At 39.3% G+C, this 12,500-nt stretch overlaps 2 protein-coding genes across 2 annotated transcripts in view; both read left to right on the forward strand.

Moving 5' to 3' along the window:
- Positions 1–2,957: 2,957 nt before the first annotated feature.
- LOC307270990 (uromodulin-like) lies at positions 2,958–8,998 on the forward strand (the record flags this gene model as incomplete). The annotated part of the gene is made up of 5 exons (XM_080054877.1): positions 2,958–3,222; positions 3,461–3,544; positions 3,662–3,697; positions 8,273–8,475; positions 8,837–8,998. The coding sequence occupies exons 1-5, from the start codon at positions 2,991–2,993 to the stop codon at positions 8,996–8,998; spliced, it is 717 nt and encodes a 238-aa protein (XP_079911003.1). The 5' UTR covers positions 2,958–2,990.
- A 1,129-nt stretch (positions 8,999–10,127) lies between these two features.
- Positions 10,128–12,500, forward strand: part of LOC307270989 (pancreatic secretory granule membrane major glycoprotein GP2-like) — a 2,892-nt gene continuing 519 nt past the window's right edge. Inside the window, exons 1-3 of the mRNA XM_080054876.1 lie at positions 10,128–10,342; positions 11,225–11,384; positions 12,384–12,456. Coding sequence (XP_079911002.1) covers positions 10,143–10,342; positions 11,225–11,384; positions 12,384–12,456 — 433 coding nt within the window. The 5' untranslated portion in view covers positions 10,128–10,142. The remainder of the gene's footprint in view (positions 10,343–11,224; positions 11,385–12,383; positions 12,457–12,500) is intronic.

The following is a 12,500-nucleotide window of genomic DNA, read 5'->3' on the forward strand; positions in this document are numbered from 1 at the left end:
TTGACCCGTTTTCAACTTCAGATATGCAGAAAATGCCGTTCTGTTTTTTTTAATTATTTTTTATTGGAACAAGATTGTATGATATCCTCAGTAAAAGTTATACAAGCAAACAAAACATTTTTTTACAGTTTAACCCTGATGCCCTGTTCAAAAAGAGTTACACTGGGTCTGTTCGGTATGTTTTGTGTATGTTGACCTTAAAACTACACTACAACTATGAACTGCATTTTTTTCATGAAGGGGTTGTTGTTCAATTTATGTTGTGATTTAATTAATCAAAATTAAAAATTAACCCTTTAGATGCCAGTTTTGATCATATACCACCAACCGCTTTTTTGAAAAATACACTAAAATTCCATATTATTTTTTTGTTTTTAACTTTGATTATTATTAGTATCACCGGCTTAACCATCTGAATGATGGGTGAGAAAACTGATTTTGGTGCATTATTACTTTTTGCATAATGTCAGATTGTGTGTGTGTGCGTGTGTATGTGTGTGCGTGTGTGTATGTGTGTGTGTGTGTGTGTGTGTGTGTCTGTGTCTGTGTGAAAGTGTGAAAGAGTGCATGTGTGTGTGCAGGGGCGTAGCACCAAATTCTGGGCCCCTATACAAGAAGTCCTGATGGACCCCCTGAGAGGCGGTCTTACAATACAAATGTCTAAAAGCTATATTTGTCTAGAGTCCAAAACATACGAGTGACTGGTCCCTCTCTGAGCCAGAAAACAACACAATGTTTCTATTGATGAATGACCAAATCATTACTTGGACATAAATACAACCCCTGGTCTAATGACTTTTGATAACACACACATACAGTGTTTCTCACTGGAATTTAGGAGAGTGGAGAGTGGTGGGGACCCTGGACCTTCTAGGGGGTCCGGGGGAATGCTCCCCCTTAAGAAAAATGTGAACATTTTAAAGTAAAATTCATCAGTCTGGTGTACTTTGAGAAGAAAACTAAGGCTAAATCAACTGTGTCCTATTTAGAATTACATAAAGAAAAACATGTGAATTTTTAAAGAATCATGTCAGCTTCGGAATTTGTTTTTAATAATCCCAAAAGCTCGTTCTCTCTTTGAAGTCTTTCTTTATTTTTTAGTGGCTCGGCATGGGACCCTGGTCTTCGTGGCACTGAACAATGTTATTTAAAAAATAACAAAAATGTACTGGCTCATGATAGGCCCCTGATCTCCTTGCGAGAGTCAGTGGCCTATCATGAGCCAATCAATTATTTCTTTTTTGGAATGGAATTTTTTTTTGGGGCCTTTAAAGATTGGGGGCCTATATTAAGCTTTGGTGGGCCCCTCCTCTGCCTTGGGCCCCCCCACGGCTTTTGTTATTGAGCTTATTTTTACATAACATTATCAAGTTTGCTACAGAGAAATGGGAAATTACAGTCAAAATATTTTTTCACTTTAATTTGGGGGGGGGGCTCAGAAGTCAATGGTACAAATCGTGTAGCGAACATACCCAGTGTAACAAAAACATCTCACACGGGCCATGTCCGGACTGCCATACTAACGTCCCACTCATACTCATTTTGACTTCAATTTGAGTATGTGACGGTTGGGTATGCGAGTTTGGGTATGTGAGGAATTCCCGGATGAGTACTAACTTCCGGGAAGATTTTGGGTATGAATCGATTGTATACTTTTCCTACTCAACCGCCCCACAATGCATTGGGTCAATTCTACCCGCCCAGGAAAATTAAATATTTTCGAGCAAGTTGCTAGGCAACAACATTGTTTGGGGTTCCGCGATCTGACAACTGTACGTGCAGTCATTCATAAACTCTTACAATAGATAAGAGATGAAGATAAATACCTAACAACATTAGAGTTACTAAGTGAAATGAGTGAAGTGAGTCTGATAGTGGAGAGAGATTAGAACAGATCGCTGTTCCACACACCGCGGCTCGTCCAGCTCAACTCACAGACAGCTGAGTGCTGATGAGCCGGACAGAGAGCGTCGGAGGGATCCTCCACCTCAAAACATAATTATAAAACAAGAGGTCTAAAACACAGATGATGAACACAGGACTGTAAAAATCTAGTTCAATATATAACCTGTAGAGGGCGGTTATAAGCTTGACAGTGTCTAAACTGCCTGAATCTTATAAGAAGAAGAAGAAATTCTTCATTGCTTGAGTATACTTCAACTGAAAACGTTTCGACGCAGCTCGCATACACAATCGATCTTTGAGTAGAGAGTATGCAGTATATAGATGGTGAGTATGTAGGATGTACGACGCTAGTATGGCAGTCCGGACACGGCCAATGTCAAAACAAAGTGGAAATGGAAGAAACTCAGAATAAACAAAATTCATTGGAAAACACACTTACCAAATGTTATGGCTAGGGGACAATCACAGCCACAGTTATCTGAAAAATGCAACCCCAGATACACAAATCTCCATGAACAGGGCATAAAGGTTAAGTCAATTCTGAAAGTCTTCAAACAATAAAGTGACATATGTGGTGTTACTGGTCGAATGTAACCAGGCAGAAAATAGTGTCTAGATTCGTATAAGTTGTTGGAGCTCTGTGGATCAGATGTAGCTCAAACTAGAATCATCTTTACTCCTCCTCCTTCTGCTATTTTGGGCAAAATGAATATATATACTGTTTTTTTTTCACCTTTTCCCACATAAATCTACAGATGTCACTATGTCACTATTAAAACATTATTTTTTCTCTTTTGGTTTTCTCCATCCAGGTTGATTTACAACCGGCCCAAACGACCCCAGCCGGCTCCGTGACGTTTTCCTGCGGTGGCACACAGTGCCCTTCTGGTCAGGACTGCCTCCTGGTGGACGGCACATCTCGCTGCATGGACCCGTGTGATCACTACACGCCGCTAGACGACGCCTGGAGAGCCACAGACAACAGGTACAGGAGCACGGCGGCTCACTGCGACGTGACAGGCTGGGGCACAACCCATGTCTGGCAGGGCTATTACCGTCTGTTCCTCGGTAACAGCAGCGTTCAGATGCCAGAGAGATGCATTGAGGAAGACATGTGTGGAACTCAGGCTGCACTGTGGCTGCAGACGCCCCACCCGCAGCTCTCTGCAGGCATCATCCAGGCCCAGGTCTGTGCCAGCTATAGTGGAGGCTGCTGCCAGTACCCGCAAAAACCAATCCATGTGAAAGCCTGCCCAGGAAACTACTACGTCTACAAGTTCCTAACGCCCTCTAGCTGCAATTTTGCATACTGTGCAGGTGAGCAACAAGTATTCCTTCTAGTCAGTCACACTGTGGTATCAACGTTGAGCCAAAAGATAAGATCAAGATCCAGAGGCTTCAGCTGCTGAAGCACAAAGTTATAAGTCTAGTTCTTCAGACTGACAGTGAATGGAATCCTCATTGTATCAGGAGATGATCATGTCTTCAGGATAATTCAGACCTCTGGTTCCATCAGATTCTCTAGTGAACTCATTTGTCTTGTGCTCCTCATCAGATGTCAACACTAAAACACCTGTGTGTGACACCTGCACTGAAGCTCAGACCTGTGTGATCAATGGCACCGTCTGGAGGTGTGAAGGTCAGTCTGAGTTAATATGAAAACATCCTCCATTCCACATGATTTACCTTGATGGTTTTGACACAAAAAGAGTTTGGTGTATATTTTAACATTTCTAATATTTGTATTTCCTGGTAGAAACTTCCACAAGAGATTTGACTACTTCACCAACAGGTCAGATTATTATGTTCTGGTTTGTGTAAAATATGTTAACATGTTGTTGAAGCTCAAAATACTGTTATACCCACAATGCCTTGTTTCACTGTATATAAACAGTCAGAGCGGATGAAACATGAAACATCCACCATTCCACATGATTTACTTTGATGATTTTGACACAAAAAGCAATAAGAGTACACTGATTATCTGTTAGTTAATGCTAAATTGAGGCTTAATAAGCATTTACTAAGCATTACCTAACTGTTAATACATGTTTGGTAAATGCTTAATAAACAAACTAAACATTAACTAACTTATGCTTAGTTTATGCTTAACTAAGTATTAGTTAACAGAGCATTACTAACACTTAATGCTTTATCGGCATTAACTAACCATAATTAGCATTAATTAACGTATCCTTATTGTCAATTGTTACCAAAAATAGTTTGGTGTATATTTAATGGAACATTTCTAATATTTTTCTTTCCTGGTAGAAATGTCCACAGCAGTGATGCGCCCAACAGAGATGACTCCTTTACCAACAGGTCAGATTGTTATGTTCTGGTTTATGTAAAATCTGTCAAGCCCAAAATACTTTTATACCCACAATGCCTTGTTCCCACTGTAGGTAAACCCAGTTTTTCGGAGTCAGAACTGCTCGATTTAAGCAGTGCAGCTCAGGGTTCGCTAACTTTTTCACAAACAAAATTTGACAAATAATTGCTTTTATTTTAGTCTTTTGACTACACAATTGATTTCTGGAAAATAAATGTTTGAATTGATAAACACAGACCAGTTATTTGATACACAAAATACTGATATCGATAGAAATACATTGTTAATGGTTAAACCAAATACAATTCCAAAAAGCTCAAGAGGTTCACATACTTTCAAGCAGCACTGTTTTTAAATAACCATTTAAAATATTTTTCATTCTCCAGCAGGTCAGATTGTTATGTTCTGGTTTGTGTAAAATCTGTCTACATGTTGAAGCTCAAAAGACTTTTCTACCCACAATGCCTTGTTCACACTGTAGACACACAGTCTGAGCTGATGAAAACATGAAACATCCACCATTCCACATGATTTACCTTGATGGTTTTGACACAAAAAGAGTTTGGTGTATATTAAATTAACATTTCAAATATTTGTCTTACTTGTAGATCCTTCCACAAGAGAGTTGACTACTTATCCAACAGGTCAGATTGTTATGTTCTGGTTTGTGTAAAATCTGTTAACATGTTGTTGAAGCTCAACATACTGTTATACCCACAATGCCTTGTTTCACTGTATATAAACAGTCAGAGCTGATAAAATATGAAACATCCACCATTCCACATGATTTACCTTGATGATTTTGACACAAGAAGCAATAAGGGTACACTAATTATCTGTTAGTTAATGCTTAATTGAGGCTTAATAAGCATTTACTAAGCATTACCTAACTGTTAATACATGTGTGGTAAATGCTTAATAAACAAACTCAACATTAACTAACTTATGCTTAGTTTATGCTTAACTAAGTATTAGTTAACAGAGCATTACTAACACTTAATGCTTAATCAGCATTAACTAACCATAATTAGCATTAATTAACGTATCCTTATTGTCAATTGTTACCAAAAATAGTTTGGTGTATATTTAATGGAACATTTCTAATATTTTTCTTTCCTGGTAGAATTGTCCACAACAGTGATGACTCCTTCACCAACAGGTCAGATTGTTATGTTCTGGTTTGTGTGCTGTAAAATCTGTCAAGCCCAAAATACTTTTATACCCACAATGCCTTGTTCCCACTGTAGGTAAACCCAGTTTTTCGGAGTCAGAACTGCTCGATTTAAGCAGTGCAGCTCAGGGTTCACTAACTTTTGCACAAACAAAATTTGACAAATAATTGCTTTTATTTTAGTCTTTTGACTACACAATTGATTTCTGGAAAATAAATGTTTGAATTGATAAACACAGACCAGTTATTTGATACACAAAATACTGATATCGATAGAAATACATCGTTAATGGTTAAACCAAATACAATTCCAAAAAGCTCAAGAGGTTCACATACTTTCAAGCAGCACTGTTTTTAAATAACCATTTAAAATATTTTTCATTCTCCAACAGGTCAGATTGTTATGTTCTGGTTTGTGTAAAATCTGTCTACATGTTGAAGCTCAAAAGACTTTTCTACCCACAATGCCTTGTTCACACTGTAGACACACAGTCTGAGCTGATGAAAACATGAAACATCCACCATTCCACATGATTTACCTTGATGGTTTTGACACAAAAAGAGTTTGGTGTATATTAAATTAACATTTCAAATATTTGTCTTACTTGTAGATCCTTCCACAAGAGAGTTGACTACTTATCCAACAGGTCAGATTGTTATGTTCTGGTTTGTGTAAAATCTGTTAACATGTTGTTGAAGCTCAACATACTGTTATACCCACAATGCCTTGTTTCACTGTATATAAACAGTCAGAGCTGATAAAATATGAAACATCCACCATTCCACATGATTTACCTTGATGATTTTGACACAAGAAGCAATAAGGGTACACTAATTATCTGTTAGTTAATGCTTAATTGAGGCTTAATAAGCATTTACTAAGCATTACCTAACTGTTAATACATGTGTGGTAAATGCTTAATAAACAAACTCAACATTAACTAACTTATGCTTAGTTTATGCTTAACTAAGTATTAGTTAACAGAGCATTACTAACACTTAATGCTTAATCAGCATTAACTAACCATAATTAGCATTAATTAACGTATCCTTATTGTCAATTGTTACCAAAAATAGTTTGGTGTATATTTAATGGAACATTTCTAATATTTTTCTTTCCTGGTAGAATTGTCCACAACAGTGATGACTCCTTCACCAACAGGTCAGATTGTTATGTTCTGGTTTGTGTGCTGTAAAATCTGTCAAGCCCAAAATACTTTTATACCCACAATGCCTTGTTCCCACTGTAGGTAAACCCAGTTTTTCGGAGTCAGAACTGCTCGATTTAAGCAGTGCAGCTCAGGGTTCACTAACTTTTGCACAAACAAAATTTGACAAATAATTGCTTTTATTTTAGTCTTTTGACTACACAATTGATTTCTGGAAAATAAATGTTTGAATTGATAAACACAGACCAGTTATTTGATACACAAAATACTGATATCGATAGAAATACATCGTTAATGGTTAAACCAAATACAATTCCAAAAAGCTCAAGAGGTTCACATACTTTCAAGCAGCACTGTTTTTAAATAACCATTTAAAATATTTTTCATTCTCCAACAGGTCAGATTGTTATGTTCTGGTTTGTGTAAAATCTGTCTACATGTTGAAGCTCAAAAGACTTTTCTACCCACAATGCCTTGTTCACACTGTAGACACACAGTCTGAGCTGATGAAAACATGAAACATCCACCATTCCACATGATTTACCTTGATGGTTTTGACACAAAAAGAGTTTGGTGTATATTAAATTAACATTTCAAATATTTGTCTTACTTGTAGATCCTTCCACAAGAGAGTTGACTACTTATCCAACAGGTCAGATTGTTATGTTCTGGTTTGTGTAAAATCTGTTAACATGTTGTTGAAGCTCAACATACTGTTATACCCACAATGCCTTGTTTCACTGTATATAAACAGTCAGAGCTGATAAAATATGAAACATCCACCATTCCACATGATTTACCTTGATGATTTTGACACAAGAAGCAATAAGGGTACACTAATTATCTGTTAGTTAATGCTTAATTGAGGCTTAATAAGCATTTACTAAGCATTACCTAACTGTTAATACATGTTTGGTAAATGCTGAATAAACAAACTAAACATTAACTAACGTGTGCTTAGTTTATGCTTAATTAATCATTAGTTAACAGAGCATTACTAACACAATGCTTAATCAGCATTAACTAAACGTAATTAGCATTAATTAATGTATTCTTATTGTCAATTGTTACCAGAAAGAGTTAAGTGTATATTTAATTGACCATTTCTAATCTTCTTCTTTCCTGGTAGAAACGTCCACAAGAGAGTTGACTACTTCACCAGCAGGTCAGATTGTTATGTTCTGGTTTATGTAAAATCTGTCTACATGTTGTTGAAGCTCAAAATACTTTTATACCCACAATGCCTTGTTCCAGCTGTAGATGAACCCAGTTTTCTGGAAACGGACCTGCTCGATTTAAGCAATGCAGCTCAGGGTTCACTAACTTTTGCACATACAATTGACAATAATTGGTTTTATTTTAGTCTTTTGACTACACAATTGATTTCCGGTAAAAAATTATTTTGAATTAATAAACCCAGACCAGTTATTTGATATACAAAATACTGGTATTGATAAAAATTAATTAATAATGGTAAAACTAAATGCAATTACAAAAGGCTCACATACTTTCAAGCAGCACTGTATTTAATTAACCATTTTAAAATCTTCTTCTTTCCTGGTAGAAACGTCCACGAGAGAGTTGACTCCTTCACCAGCAGGTCAGATTGTTATGTTCTGGTTTGTGTAAAATCTGTCTACATGTTGTTGAAGCTCAAAATACTTTTATACCCACAATGCCTTGTTCCCGCTGTAGATGAACCCAGTTTTCTGGAGTCGGAGCTGGTGTGTGGACGGGAGCAGATGAGTCTGAAGGTCCCGAAGATGATCCTGGAGGAACAAGGGCTGAATGGTTCCTCTGCTCACCTGATCGACCCGCGCTGCCACCAGCAGCTGGACGGCCACGAGACCTTCTCCTACCTGGTGGACCGGAGGAAGGTCTGTGGAAATGTGGTCAAGGTGAGAGAGAATCAATTAGGAAAAAAGTGTCATACTAAGTAAAAATAAGTAAAATGTTTGTTTTTTGCAATAATAGTGAATATTTAGGTTCAAATTAAAGTTAAGTTTAGCAAGTGTCTTGATCAGACTCCCTATTGCCCCCCCCCCCCCCCCCACACACACCCTCAGTGAATGTCATTGCAGACAAGCGTTATGAGGGATGAAAATGACTATTTTTAGGCTTTCCAGACGACATGGGATAGTGAATGGGCCCTAGAAAGCTTCCCCACCTTCTGTGAAATGCTATTGGAGATATCCCTGATAAACATACATCAGCTTCAACAAATGTCAAACCATTGTGTCCGCTCACTGTTGTTTCCAGAACAACGGGACCCACGTCACCTACTCCAACATTGTGTTCGTGTTCCCCTCCGATCGGTCCAACTCATCGATCTCTGTCCCGAGGTGTTTCCCGTTCTCCTGCGTCTTCCCGCTGGATGACATCACCAGCCTGGACGCCGCCATCAGATTCCAGCCGCCGTGAGTTAAAGGAATACTTCACCTATACGAAATCGGCGTTCTATCATCATAAAATCACTATTATAATATAATGAATGAGGTTTTTCTTCCCTCAGTATTCTCTTGGCCCAGCTGTCCTGTTATTCCTAACCCTACATTTGTACTGAAGTGATGTCATATCTGTAAAATGTAGGTTTAGACAGTGTGACCATACAACACTTTTCCGGCCTTTTCTCAGGCTAGGATGAACCAATTTCTAAAATGTTTGCACATTTATACTACATAGGATCTCAGAGTTCAATACACCTTCTTATTCCCACCGGTGAAGTAGGTCTTTAACGAACCTTCACCGCATCACAATGAAGTACTCGCCTGATCGGGAGCGTATCAATGGTCCAAGAGCTCAATGTAATGCACAGTCCTATATTCCCACATTTCTAAGATTTTCCTTCCCCTCAAAATGAGGCCCTATGTTCCCACAGCCTATATGGTCCTGAAAATGGCGATTAGGTTCAGGCATCACAGCTGGGTGGTTAGGGTTAGGGGGTGAGAGGACAGGGAGAGGTTAGAATAGGAGTGATACCAACACACACAGACATATTTTTCACCAGTATATATAGATCTATTACTTGATATGTGGAAACAAAGGGCTGTGAGTACATAGGCATGCTCCCATCACAGTTATTTACTAGCCTGATATCTGAGCTTGGTGTCATCCCAATGTTCCCAGGTTTATATTGCACCAAATAGGATGTTCCTGAAATTGGCGAATAGGTTCAGGCATCACAGCTGGGCGGTTAGGGTAAGGGGACAAGGAGAGGTTAGAATAGGAGTAAGACATACACACACACACAGCCCCGGAACAAATACTGAACCAGTAGTAGGGTTAGATACCACTAACCCTAACCCTAACCAGACCTGGATTTTTCTCAAATCTTTTTCTCTACTTACTGTGAATGTTCTAAATGACAATATTTTTAATGTGTGTGTTTGTTAGTGTGTTCTTACCTTCTCCTTGACATGGACTTTGTAATAGGGCCAGTGGGGAAGGTATGTGTGTGTATTTATGTGTGTGTACCTTCTCATCCCAGTTTTGTTGGTATGTGTCGTCTCTTTTCAGGGCCAGTGGAGTTGGTGTGGTGCGTGCGGGCGATCCCACCAGAGCCTCCATGACTCTGTACACGAGGTCAGACTTCAGCGAGGCGTTCCCGGCCGGCCCCGTCCGCCTGCCGCTCGGCTCCGCTCTGCACGTCGCTGTGTCCGTGAACAACACTGAATACGACCGCTTCGGGCTGCTGCTGGAAACCTGCTACGTCACACACTCTCCCAACGCCAGCGACCCACGCAAACACTTCCTGATCGAGAACAGGTGAGGAACACAGTAATAATTTGGGGCGACTGTGGCTCAGGTGGTAGAGTGGGTCGGCCAATGATCGAAGGGTTGGCGGTTCGATCCCTGCCCTGCCACTTGACTGTGGCTCAGGTTAAGACCAAAGTCAAAAGTCAAATTCAGCTTTATCGTCAATTTCTTCAATATGTGCCAGACATACAGAGGAATCGAAATCACTTTTATATCCGACCCAATGTGTGTGTGTGTGTGTGTGTGTGTGTGTGTGTGTGTGTGTGTGTGTGTGTGTGTGTGTGTGTGTGTGTGTGTGTGTGTGTGCGGTGCAATAATAAAATAATGAAATTAGGTCAAATAAGTTAGTTATATTTACAATAAATACATTATAGATAAGTTCAAGAGGTAAGGCAACAAAAAAAACTGTATGAAACAGTTAATAGATTGAAAGGTGCAATATGCAGTAAACTGAAGAAATTGAAAGTTTACATTATAAGGGCCACAAACTGCTTTCTCTGTAAAAAGCATAATCTGAATGGTGACTTTGGGTGCTCTCTAAGGCACCTATGAAACAAAAAAATATGTATTATTATTATTAGAATTTGAGGTCCGGGCGCTCCGGTGGCGTAGTGGATAGAGCGTGTACCATATTGGCTCCGGCCTTCGTTGCAGTGGTCGCGGGTTCAAATCCGACCCGTGGACCTTTACTGCAGGTCATCCCCCTTCTCTCTGTATGTCTCCCCATTTCAACTATGTACTGTCTAATAAAGATTGAAAATGCAGAAAAAAAATTAAAAAAAAAAGAATTTGAGGTCCTGTGTGAATGGCTCCTCTCTGCAGGGCCAGTAGTGTGTGTGTGTTAGTTATTATTATAATCTGAGCTCCTGTGTGATTGTCTCCTCCCTCCAGGTGTGCCGTTGACCGTCGTCATGTGCAGGTGATAGAGAGCGGTGCTTCTCTGCGAGCTCGTTTCTCTGCTCTGCTGTTCCTGTACCACGGGACCTATGAGGACGTTTACCTGCACTGCAGCATCAGCATGTGTGACCGCAGCAGCGCCCCCTGCAGCCCCGTGAGTGAAGTGAACGTTTAGGCAATGATTGTATTCCTTTGTGATTTACTACTATTATTCACTCACTCACTCGCTCGCTCGCTCACTCACTCACTCACTCACTCACTCACCCGCTCGCTCACTCACTCGCTCAGTCACTCACTCACTCACTCACTCACTCACTCACTCACTCACTCACTCACTCACTCACACACACACACTCATTCACTCACTCACTCACTCACTCGCTCACTCACTCATACACACACACATACAAGCCAATGTTACCAACAGTGGACTATCAATTTTAACCGCCAAGTGTTGACTCCTATTTAAAAATCATTACAAAATTAAAAAAACGCAATAGAATATTTACTTTTAAGGAATTCTGTCATGATAATACTCTAAACGTGCTTTTAATCTTCTTTTTGAAGAAGTTGCTAACAGTGGACTTGAATCCTTGGGTGGTATCTACATATGAGGGGACTCCATTCACTGCATCAATGGAGCTGTCTGTGCCGATTGTTTCTCTCTATGAGTTTAAGATAGCTTATATAACTTTAACTTTAACACTAACTAAACATTTCCCTGTGATACAAATATTATGAACATAATCATGGCCACTAGTTGCAAATAAATATCATATAAGAAGTAACTTGTTGGGTTCACTAATATCAGGGACTTAGCAACAACATTTTCCTTATCCAAGCTTTAAAGGAATGTGTTCTCAATGTTACATTTTAAAGATTTATTAAACCACTACAGTTTAATAAAAAGTGTTACGACATCTAGGTGCACTGTTAGACAGGTGCACAAGTGCACACGCGTGCGCACACACACTCACACACACACACACACACACTGATTTGAGTGCACCTGTCCTGTCCTAATAAACACAGAGCAGACAGTGGAACACGTTTTCAATAAATATAAATTCTTATCAAACATGGTATTCTTAAAATATGATCTTTGTGAATAAACAAAAAAATGAACTATGACAAACTTCTTCTGTGTTTTTAGAGCTGTTCCAGGCGCCAGGCTCGGTCTGCAGCCTCCTCCAATCAGCTGGCTGTTGCTGTCGGACCAATCAGCTGTGAGTATTTCCCGTTGATAAAACACATCTTCTATTTTTTTAAA

Source organism: Ammodytes marinus (genome assembly GCF_949987685.1).
Source record: "Ammodytes marinus genome assembly, contig: scaffold_182, whole genome shotgun sequence".
In the NCBI taxonomy this organism is placed as follows: domain Eukaryota; kingdom Metazoa; phylum Chordata; class Actinopteri; order Uranoscopiformes; family Ammodytidae; genus Ammodytes; species Ammodytes marinus.